Source organism: Schistocerca cancellata, chromosome 2, assembly GCF_023864275.1.
Source record: "Schistocerca cancellata isolate TAMUIC-IGC-003103 chromosome 2, iqSchCanc2.1, whole genome shotgun sequence".
Lineage (NCBI taxonomy): Eukaryota > Metazoa > Arthropoda > Insecta > Orthoptera > Acrididae > Schistocerca > Schistocerca cancellata.
In genome coordinates, this window is record NC_064627.1 from 259,004,559 (window position 1) to 259,016,999 (window position 12,441).

The window sequence follows — 12,441 nt, forward strand, 5'->3', positions numbered from 1 at the left end:
ATGTCCTCCTTCCCCCTCTCTGTCTGTCCACCTCTTCTTCCCCGTTTTGTCTCCTCGTTATCAGCCCCAGCCCAATAGGGGTTAGTGGTTTTTACCCTCACAGTATTTTTTTCCAGATATTAATGTGTCTACCAAATTTGGTTGAAATGTATCCAGGGGTTTGAAGGGAGATTTTTACCCGCCTCTTTGTCAGTGTACGCACATTTCATATACATTTCACATATATTTAACATATTTCGCGTATATACGTACATATTTCACCTGAATCCCTAGCGAATTTCATCCTGCAGTTTCGATTTCATGCATGTCAATTTCTATGACGTCATATAGAAATTGAAATGCATGAAATCTATGACGTCATATGCCCCGCAATGAACCACGGACCTTGCCGTTGGTGGGGAGGCTTGCGTGCCTCAACGATACAGATAGCCGTACCGTAGGTGCAACCACAACGGAGGGGTATCTCTTGAGAGGCCAGACAAACGTGTGGTTCCCGAAGAGGGTCAGCAGCCTTTTCAGTAGTTGCAGGGGCAACAGTCTGGATGATTGACTGATCTGGCCCTGTAACACAAACCAAAACGGCCTTGCTGTTGTGGTACTGCGAACGGCTGAAAGCAAGGGGAAACTACAGCCGTAATTTTTCCCGAGGGCATGCAGCTTTACTGTATGATTAAATGATGATGGCGTCCTCTTGGGTAAAATATTCCGGAGGTAAAATACTCCCCCATTCGGATCTCCGGGCGGGTACTACTCAAGAGGATGTCGTTATCAAGAGAAAGAAAACTGGCGTTTTACGGATCGGAGCGTGGAATGTCAGATCCCCTAATCGGGCAAGTAGGTTAGAAAATTTAAAAAGGGAAATGGATAGGTTAAAGTTAAGATATAGTGGGAATTAGTGAAGTTCGGTGGCAGGAGGAACAAGACTTTTGTTGAGGTGAATACATGGTTATAAATACAAAATCAAATAGGGGTAATGCAGGAGTAGGTTTAATAATGAATAAAAAAATAGGAATGCGGGTAAGCTACTACAAACAGCATAGTGAACGCGTTATTGTGGCCGAGATAGACTAGAAGCCCACGCCTACTACAGTAGTACAAGTTTATATGCCAACTAGCTCTGCAGATGACGAAGAAATTGAAGAAATGTATGATGAGATAAAAGAAATTATTCAAGTAGTGAAGGGACGCGAAAATTTGTAGTCGTGGGTGACTGGAATTCGGTAGTAGGAAAAGTGAGATAAGGAAACGTAGTAGGTGAATATGGATTGGAGCTAAGAAATAAAAGAGGAAGCAGCCTGGTAGAATTTTGCACAGAGCATAACTTAATCATAGCTAACACTTGCTTCAAGAATCATGAAAGAACTGGAGATACTTAAAGGTTTCAGATAGATTATATAATGGTAAGACAGAGATTTAGGAACCAGATTTTAAATTGTAAGACATTTCCAGGGGCAGATGTGGACTCTGACCACAATCTATTGGTTATGAACTGTAGATTTTAACTGAAGAAACTGCAAAAAGGTGGAAATTTAAGGAGATGGGACCTGGATAAACTGAAAGAACCAGAGGCTGTACAGAGTTTCAGGGAGAGCATAAGGGAACAATTGACAGGAATGGGGGAAAGAAATACAGTAGAAGAAGAATGGGTAGCTCTGAGGGATGAGGAATGAAATAGTGAAGGCATCAGAGGATCAAGTAGGTAAAAAGACGAGGGCTAGTAGAAATCCTTGGGTAACAGAAGAGATACTGAATTTAATTGATGAAAGGAGAAAATACAAAAATGCAGTATGTGAAGCAGGCAAAAAGGAATACAAACGTCTCAAAAATGGGATCGATAGGATGTGCAAAATGGCTAAGGAGGGATGGCTAAAGGACAAATGCAAGGATGTAGAGGCTTATCTCACGAGGGGTAAGATAGATACTGCCTACAGGAAAATTAAAGAGACCTTTGGAGAAAAGAGAACCACTTGCATGAATATCAAGAGCTCAGATGGAAACCCAGTTCTAAGCAAAGAAGGGAAAGCAGAAAGGTGGATGGAGTATATAGAGGGTCTATACAGGGGCGATGTTCTTGAGGACAATATTATGAAAAATGGAAGAGGAGGTAGATGAAGATGAAATGGGAGATATGATACTGCGTGAAGAGTTTGACAGAGCACTGAAAAACCTAAGTCGAAACAAGGCCCCGGGAGTAGACAACATCCCATTAGAACTACTGACTGCCTTGGGAGAGCCAGGCCTAACAAAACTCTACCATCTGGTGAGCAAGATGTATGAGACAGGCGAAATTCCCTCAGACTTCAAGAAGAATATAGTAATTCCAATCCCAAAGAAAGCAGGTGTTGACAGATGTGAAAATTCCCGAACTATGAGTTTAATAAGTCACAGCTGCAAAATACTAACGCGAATTCTTTACAGACGAATGGAAAAACTGGTAGAAGCTGACCTCGGGGAAGATCAGTTTGGATTCCGTAGAAATGTTGGAACACGTGCGGCAATACTGACTCTACGACTTATCTTAGTAGAAAGATTAAGGAAAGGCCAACCTACATTTCTAGCATTTGTAGACTTAGAGAAAGCTTTTGACAATGTGGACTGGAATACTCTCTTTCAAATTCTGAAGGTGGCAAGGATAAAATACAGGGAGCTAAAGGCTATTTACAATTTGTACAGAAACCAGATGGCAGTTATAAGAGTCGAGGGACATGAAAGGGAAGCAGTGGTTGGGAAGGGAGTGAGACAGGGTTGTAGCCTCTCCCCGATGCTATTGAATCTGTATATTGAGCAAGCAGTAAAGGGAACAAAAGAAAAGTTCGGAGTAGGTATAAAAATCCATGGAGAAGAAATAAAAACTATGAGGTTCGCCGATGACATTGTAATTCTGTCAGAGACAGCAAAGGACTTGGGAGAGCAGTTGAACGGAATGGACAGTGTCATGAAAGGAGGGTATAAGATGCACATCAACAAAAGCAAAATGAGGATAATGGAATGTAGTCGAATTAAGTCGGGTGATACTGAGGGAATTAGATTAGGGAATGAGACACTTAAAGTAGTAAAGGAGTTTTGCTATTTGGGGAGCAAAATAACTGATGATGGTCGAAGTAGAGAGGATATAAAATGTAGATTGGCAAAGGCAAGGAAAGCGTTTCTGAAGAAGAGAAATTTGTTAACATCGAGTATTGATTTAAGTGTCAGGAAGTCATTTCTGAAGTATTTGCATGGAGTGTTGCCTGTATGGAAGTGAAACATTGACTATAAATAGTTTAGACAAGAAGAGAATAGAAGCTTTCGAAATGTTGTGCTACAGAAGAATGCTGAAGATTAGATGGGTAGATCACATAACTAATGAGGAGGTATTGAATAGGATTGGGGAGAAGAGAAGTTTGTGGCACAACATGACTAGAAGAAGGGATCGGTTGGTAGGACATGTTCTGAGGCATCAAGGGATTAACAATTTGGTACTGGAGAGCAGCGTGGAGGGTAAAAATCGTAGAGGGAGACCAAGAGATGAATACACTAAGCAGATTCAGAAGGATGTAGGCTGCAGTAGGTACTGGGAGATGAAGAAGCTTGCACAGGGTAGAGTAGCATGGAGAGCTGCATCAAACCAGTCTCAGGACTGAAGACCACAACAACAACAACAATGACGTCATATCTCCTGAATAATGTGTCATACAACGATATAATTTTGCAGGTACATTCAACGGTATGGGTGAATACTGTCCGCAAAATGTGTCGTGGATACAGCAGTAGTGAAGAAGTAATAAATTAAAAATTCATGTTTGATGGGGGAGTTTTTCACGGACCTCTCTCTTTATGACGTTATGTCTTCCGAACTGTGTGTGTACAAAGACATAATTTTGTACATACTTATAGCGGCATATTTGGATACTTCCTGAAACATTTTTTGCGAAAGTAGTCAGTAGTAGAGAAGTAATAAATTTAAACGTAACGCTTGATGCGGCGAGTTTTCACACATGTCAGTGTTTACAGTGTCGCATCTTATGAATTATATATTGTACAGTTATATACAATGGGTTGACAAAAGTCATGGGATAGCGATATGCATATAAACAAGTGGTGGTAGTATCCCATACAGAAGCTATAAAAGGACAGTGCATTGGCAGAGCTGCCATCTGTACTCAGATGATTCATGTGACAACGTTTCCGACGTGACTATGACTGCGCGACAGGAATTAATATACACTCCTGGAAATTGAAATAAGAACACCGTGAATTCATTGTCCCAGGAAGGGGAAACTTTATTGACACATTCCTGGGGTCAGATACATCACATGATCACACTGACAGAACCACAGGCACATAGACACAGGCAACAGAGCATGCACAATGTCGGCACTAGTACAGTGTATATCCACCTTTCGCAGCAATGCAGGCTGCTATTCTCCCATGGAGACGATCGTAGACATGCTGGATGTAGTCCTGTGGAACGGCTTGCCATGCCATTTCCACCTGGCGCCTCAGTTGGACCAGCGTTCGTGCTGGACGTGCAGACCGCGTGAGACGACGCTTCATCCAGTCCCAAACATGCTCAATGGGGGACAGATCCGGAGATCTTGCTGGCCAGGGTAGTTGACTTACACCTTCTAGAGCACGTTGGGTGGCACGGGATACATGCGGACGTGCATTGTCCTGTTGGAACAGCAAGTTCCCTTGCCGGTCTAGGAATGGTAAAACGATGGGTTCGATGACGGTTTGGATGTACCGTGCACTATTCAGTGTCCCCTCGACGATCACCAGTGGTGTACGGCCAGTGTAGGAGATCGCTCCCCACACCATGATGCCGGGTGTTGGCCCTGTGTGCCTCGGTCGTATGCAGTCCTGATTGTGGCGCTCACCTGCACGGCGCCAAACACGTATACGACCATCATTGGCACCAAGGCAGAAGCGACTCTCATCGCTGAAGACGACACGTCTCCATTCGTCCCTCCATTCACGCCTGTCGCGACACCACTGGAGGCGGGCTGCACGATGTTGGGGCGTGAGCGGAAGACGGCCTAACGGTGTGCGGGACCGTAGCCCAGCTTCATGGAGATGGTTGCGAATGGTCCTCGCCGATACCCCAGGAGCAACAGTGTCCCTAATTTGCTGGGAAGTGGCGGTGCGGTCCCCTACGGCACTGCGTAGGATCCTACGGTCTTGGCGTGCATCCGTGCGTCGCTGCGGTCCGGTCCCAGGTCGACGGGCACGTGCACCTTCCGCCGACCACTGGCAACAACATCGATGTACTGTGGAGACCTCACGCCCCACGTGTTGAGCAATTCGACGTTACGTCCACCCGGCCTCCCGCATGCCCACTATACGCCCTCGCTCAAAGTCCGTCAACTGCACATACGGTTCACGTCCACGCTGTCGCGGCATGCTACCAGTGTTAAAGACTGCGATGGAGCTCCGTATGCCACGGCAAACTGGCTGACACTGACGGCGGCGGTGCACAAATGCTGCGCAGCTAGCGCCATTCGACGGCCAACACCGCGGTTCCTGGTGTGTCCGCTGTGCCGTGCGTGTGATCATTGCTTGTACAGCCCTCTCGCAGTGTCCGGAGCAAGTATGGTGGGTCTGACACACCGGTGTCAATGTGTTCTTTTTTCCATTTCCAGGAGTGTATGTTGAAGCAGAATAGTAGTTCGAGCTAGATGCATGGAACATTTAATTTCGGAAATCGTTAGGGAATTCAATATTCCGGGATCAACAGTGTCCAGAGTGTGCCGAGAATACCACTGCCTGTGACCACGGACAACACTCAACGACCGAGAGCATCGGCGTTTGCGTAGAGTTGCTAATGCTAACAGACAAACACTGGTTGAAATAACCGAAGAGATCAATGCGCCATGTACAACAAACGTATCCGTTAGGAAAGTGCCGCGCAATTTGGCGTTAATGGGGTATGGCAGACGACGACCGATGCGAGTACCTTTGCTAACGGCAGCGTCTCTCCTGGGATCGTGACCATATCGATTGGACCCTAGACGACTGGAAAACCGTAGCCTGATCAGACGAGTCCGCATTTCAGTTGTTAAAAGTTGATGGTAGGGTTCGAACGTGGAGCAGACCCCACGAAACCGTGGACCCAGGTTATCAACAAGGCACTGTGCAAGTTGTTGGTGGGTCGATAATTGTGTGGGCTGTCATCAGCAAACACTTCCGGGCTAAGTTGCCGTGGTAGAACTTCTTCTCCCTGACGTTTCGTTTTCAACTACGGAGAACATCAGGGAGAAGAAGTTCTACAGATCGACCACGGCAATTTAGCCCGGAAGTGTTTACTGATGAAGACGCCGGCCGTGAAAGCCTACATGGAATGTGTGGGCTGTGTTTACGTGGAATGGACTGAGTCCTCTGGTACAACTGAACTGATTACTGGCTGGCAGTGGTTATGTTCAGGTACTTGGAGACCATTTGCAAACATTCAACGATGGGATTTTTGTCGATCATAATGGGCCATGTCACTGGGCCACAACTATTCTCGACTGGTTTCAAGAACATTCTGGACATTTCGACGAATGATTTGACCCCCAGATTGACCGATATGAATCTATCGAACGTTTATGGGGCGTAATAGAAAGGCCAGTTCGTGTACAAAATTCTGCACTGGCAACACTTCCGCAATTATGGACGGCTATGGAGTCAGCATGGTTCAGTACTTCTGCAGGGGACTCCCAACGATTTGCTGAGTCCGTTCCACGTCGAGGTACTGCACTACGCTGGGAAAAATGAGGTCCGACACGATATTAGGATGTATCCCATGACTTTTGTCACCTCAGTATAATTTGTGGTGTCACTGCCAGACACCACACTTGCTAGGTGGTAGCTTAAATCGGCCGCGGTCCATTAGTACATGTCGGACCCGCGTGTCGCCACTGTCAGTACTTGCAGACCTAGCGCCACCACATGGCAGGTCTAGAAAGACGGACTAGCACTCGCCCCAGTTGTACGGACGACATTGCTAGCGACTAGACGTACGAAGCCTTCCTCTCATTTGCCGAGAGACAGTTAGAATAGCCTTCAGCTAAGTCCATAGCTACGACCTAGCAAGGCGCAGTTAACCATATCTGGAGAGAGTCTTACTTGTATTCACCATAGAGATGTACCACACAAGGATAATAAAGTTAAGTAAACCGACATTACGTTCTTTTCTTATTAGCATTCATTGAGCGTCCTGTTTCAGACTTCACGATATTCTGGGTGAGCTTATAGCGTGCCTATTCGGTCCCCTCAAAATAACACTGTGTCGGCCCCTCTGTCGACACATCATAATTTTGCAGGTACATTCAGTGGTATATGTGACTATCATCTGTACAACGTGGTTAGTAGTGAAGAACTAACAAGTTAAAACGTCATGCCAGATGCGGCAGTTTTATTGCATGAACAGCGAAAATGTAAATAAGCGATAATATTTCTTCCTTTCATCGCTTCGTGGGGGTTGCCAGTGAGAAAAAGTTTCGTAACTGTTTGAAACATTGTATAAAGTTTATTGCAAGCCACTACATCATCTCATTCACAACATACGGGATGAATAAAATTTGCAGTTTCGTGTGCCGTGAGTTTCAAACTCACTTCCTCTCTTATAATAGGTACATGGTTCTTACCACCACAGCGACTCTCTTCAGACAGTAAGTGGTACGTGTACCAAATTCGGTTGAAATCGGTGCAGAGGTTTAGGAAGAGATGTGGAAGATACATACATACATACATACATACATAAATCCGTGCATCCATTTTCAGAATATGTACGGATACAATTTCTTAGAAGCTATGCTCAAACGATGCACTAAGCACTAATGTAAACAAATTATGTAATTGTTTAAATATAATAATAATAATAAACTTTATTGTGTAAATTGAAGGGGAGGGGGAAGGAAGGAAAGGGAAGGGAAGAAACTAGTGATATCAGTTGCAGCGGTACTTTATGTAGAATCAGCGACGACGAGAGAAAATGTGTGGCAGACGAGGACTCAAAGCCAGTATCCCCTGCTTACTAAGGTGTTGCGTTAACCACTGCGCCCGTGGACACAATGTTCATTGTATCTTCCAAAGAAGTGGCACCACGCATTCATAAGGGAAGTCGAGAGAGAGTAAGCACTTAGTATTTAACCGCTCGTATCTAGTAGATGAGAAAGTTGAAACAAACTTTTCTTATAAAAATTATTGCTGGTTTATTTAGGAACAACATGTATCAGTTGCAACTGCCTAACTTTTAACACAAACAAACGTCAACATGTGTAAGACACTGTTCGTTTGTACTCTTAGCGGCATCGTCTGGTAAGAGTACGTGACATTTATCAAAGAGCACGAACTAACATAAATCACAAGAAAATTCACCGCGTCCGTCATAAACTGTGCATTCTTCATGCACCATTGGGAGCATGAACCCAGTCTCTTCCGTAATAGGCTCCTTGTAGACTTCACCATACCCTTGACAATTCAAAACATCAGATTCCTCCTTGGACTTCGATCTGGTTGTTCCTGAAGGTGATGGCACGGTTAATACAGATTATCCCTAGAGATTCTGCGTTGTTCGTTACTAGTATTTTGTCTCATCTTGGTTTCGTCTGGTTTAGCGTGTTTATTTTTTTTCTAACAATACATTTTGTACAGAGACCGAGACAAGATCTCGGATTCTTTTGCACATTTTCTTCTTTTTTGTGGGTCGATCGTATTTTGGCAGTGAATAAATACTGGATCGGCTTATTCCTGTTCGTACATCAGCACTCTGAACTTCATCTGTGTCATATTCTTTGTTTTTTCTCCTGGTGACTGGACAGACAAATCGTACCTCACTGAGGAGTGGCATTTGTCCGTGGGCTCCTGTTGAACTCCTTTGCCTTCTTCAGTTGGTGAAAATTCGGCTCTCTCAGTACTTTCTGATGAGCAAAATCTTCTGTTGTGAAATCTGGATTGAACGGGAGGAGGAGATTAGTGTTTAACGGTCCGTCGATAACGAGGTCACTAGAGACGGAGCACAAGCTCGGATTAGGAAAGGATTGGGGAGGAAATCGGCCGTGCCCTTTCAAACGAACCATACCGGCATTTGCCTGAAGCGATTTAGGAAGACGATAGAAAACCGAAATCAGAGTGGCAGGACTCGGGTCTGAACCGTAGTCCTCCCGAATGCGAGTACAATGTGCTAACCACTGCGCCATCTCACTCGGTTGGATTGGAGGGGAATATTCCGAACACTCATCTGTTTGCATTCCGACTACTCTAGAACATGCAGCTCAAAACAAAGCACTCACGTCTGCCTGCCTAATGGATGTACCTGCAGGAGTAACCATTAGAAACAAAGAGGAAACACAGATCAAACTTAACAGATGAGCCACACGATTGAAAAAATACCGCTCATGGCAGTCACAGCCTTGTTTCGCTGTTTGTGGTGCCGTGGTTTCATTCTCATGGAACGGTGATTCTTTTGGCAAATGGTTTTATTTTCTAGTGCTTACCTAGATAGTGCTTGTTGCTTACGATATAAAACTTAAAGATTACGTAATTTGAAACAAAAAATTATATTTACCTAATATAATCAATAAATGTGGCAGAGCTCTTCAATATTACATCTGGTGGCGTCGCTATAAAAGCAACAGCTGAATATAGTTTTCTGTGGCGGTCAATGTTGCCAGAGTAGAGAAAATGCCACTGCGAACTCTTTAACAGACGCATACTCTCACCCGACCTTACCCTACATAACTGATTCGCCTTGAAGGGAATTACGAATCCACACTCTCCAATGTGGATGCACTTTTACGTTCGACCTCCCACGGGAATCTAAAATTAGCGAGTATGAAGGAAATGGACGGGGACTGCGGACAGGTTGCGCTAGGTGGGGCTGTGAGTTGGCCGGGGAACGTGCCGATATAGACCACACATTTACAATGAATTCTGTGTTTTCGAGGCACGGTGGTTAACCCATCTGACTAGTAAGCAGGAGATCCTAGGTTCGGCACACATTTTTCACTCATCCCTGATTCCACATAAAGTCTCGATGCGGGCTGATGTCATTAGGTTCTTCATGTCCCTTCCCTTCCTCACCCCTTCACCTTTAACGCAGGGAGGGATGAGGTCAGTAACAAACTGAGACCCTCCCCAGAACTGAACCCTAGATGCATACCTATGTCCCTCACATCCTCCACGTCTCTACTCATCTGGACGATTCTCTTTCGGTGTTGCAGTTTTAGTAATAAGTGTGGTGTGGTGTTGCAGTGGAGGAGATGGACCACTACCTGGACTACATCGGCGGGCCAGCCGGCGCTCTCGCGCTGACCGGCGTGGCGGCAGCGTCCGCCTTCTACCTGGCCACCCGGCCCCGGCCCGAGAAGCCGCTGGTCGACCTCAGCCACCAGAGCGACCAACTGCCAGTGAGTACCTCTCTCGGCTACCGACATTGTACAGCTTGGCCGCCAGGAAACGGCTTCCGCAACTCCTGCAGCCGTTTCGGGTGGCTACCGTCTCTACGAGGTTGCTTTTATTCAGGATTCCAACACACCGTACTATTCCCCACTCTTCTGGCTAAAAACCGTGTTTGTCAACATAATCTCCGCTTAATACGACGGCCTTACGCCACCCTACTGCGAGGGCCTGCACGCCCGCATGCTACCAATCCACTGGTCGACGTCGGAGCCAACGTCTGATTGCATCAGTAACCTCCCCATCACCCACAAACAGCTTCCCACGGAGTGCATCCTTCGTTAGGTCAAACAGATGCAAGTCGGAAGTTACAAAATCCAGGCTGTTGTGTGGATGAGGAAGACAAGTCCAATGAAATTTTGTGGACGACTGTGTCAGCACTGCCAACAGAGACGTCCAGTTGCCGAGCAAGGTGTTTAATTGTGATCTGTCGACCACCTCGAATGAGTGCATTGCAAGAGTCACAGATGTGTTCGGCCGACCGGCACGCGGTAGATCGGTCAGGTTTGAGCGACCTTGTTGTGATGATGATTGACGCCTCACCCAGCGATTCACTGTGCTTTTGTTCACTGCCAGGTCTCCTAGATATTCTGCAAGCGCCTATGATTTTCTGTGATGTTCTGGTTTTCTGCCAAAAGAAATTCAATGAGAGCTCGTAAGACAGCTCCGTTACAGGCGCCATTTTGAAGACCAGCCAGCTATCGGGATGTCCCGAAACAAATTTCATATTTTTTCAACAGAAATTGGCCGAGAAAAAATGTGTTGCATTACTTATTGAACGTCCCTCGTATTATTTACACGTATGGAAACTTCATCTATATCAATACTCTGTCAGCCACCTAACTGTATGGCGGAGGGTATTCTAGTACCACTAACTGATTCCCCCTTCCATGTTCCATTCGCGAAGGCGCGTGGGATGAATGACTGTCGGTAAGCCTCAGTATTACCTCTAACTTCCCGAATTTCCTCATCGTCGTTATTTCGCCGGTTGTATGTGGGAAGAAGTAATATTTTGTCCGACTTTTCCCGGAAAGTATTCTCTCGAAATTTCAGTAGTAAACCTCACCTGGGTGCACAACGCCTATCTTAAAACGTCTACCACAGGAGTTTGTTGAGCATCTCTGTGACGCTCTCACGCCGACTACATTATTCCGTGACGAAACGCGCCGCTCTTCGTAGGATCTTCTCTATCTCTTTTATCACTCCTACCTGGTAGGGGTCCCAGATAGATAAACAATATCCAAGAATCGGTCGAACAAATGCCTTACAAGCCACTTCCTTCGTAGATAAGTTACATTCCTGAAGATTCTTCCTGTAAATTTCAGTCTGGCATCTGCTTTTCCTACTTTTTGTTTTATGCCATCCTTCCACTCAAGTTCACTCTGGATAGTTACTCCTAGATATTTTACAGAAGATACTATTTTCAGCAATTTGACATTTGTACAGTAGTGGATTTCTTTTTCTGTTGTTGTTGTGGTCTTCAGTCCTGAGACTGGTTTGATGCAGCTCTCCATGCTACTCTATCCTGTGCAAGCTTCTTCATCTCCCAGTGCCTACTGCAACCTACATCCTTCTGAATCTGCTTGGTGTATTCATCTCTTGGTCTCCCTCTACGATTTTTACCCTCCACGCTGCCCTCCAACACTAAATTGGTGATCTCTTGATGCCTCAGAACATGTCCTACCAACCGATCCCTTCTTCTAGTGAAGTTGTGCCACATACACCTCTTCTCCCCAATCCTGTTCAACACCTCCTCATTAGTTATGAGATCTACCCATCTAATCTTCAGCATTCTTCTGTAGCACCACATTTCGAAAGCTTCTATTCTCTTCTTGTCTAAACTATTTATCGTCCATGTTTCACTTCCGTACATGGCTACACTCCATACAAATACTTTCAGAAACGACTTCCTGACACTTAAATCAATACTCGATGTTAACAAATTTCTCTTCTTCAGAAACGCTTTCCTTCCCATTGCCAGTCTACATTTTATATCCTCTCTACTTCGACCATCATCAGTTA

General features: G+C 45.3%; 1 protein-coding gene across 1 annotated transcript in view; it reads left to right on the forward strand.

Annotated features, from left to right (window-relative positions):
* The window catches only part of LOC126161596 (long-chain-fatty-acid--CoA ligase 1), a 493,689-nt gene that overhangs the window by 214,282 nt on the left and 266,966 nt on the right, over positions 1 to 12,441 (forward strand). The window contains exon 2 of the mRNA XM_049917543.1: positions 10,216 to 10,370. Within this exon, the coding sequence (XP_049773500.1) occupies positions 10,224 to 10,370 (147 nt within the window). The 5' untranslated portion in view covers positions 10,216 to 10,223. The remainder of the gene's footprint in view (positions 1 to 10,215; positions 10,371 to 12,441) is intronic.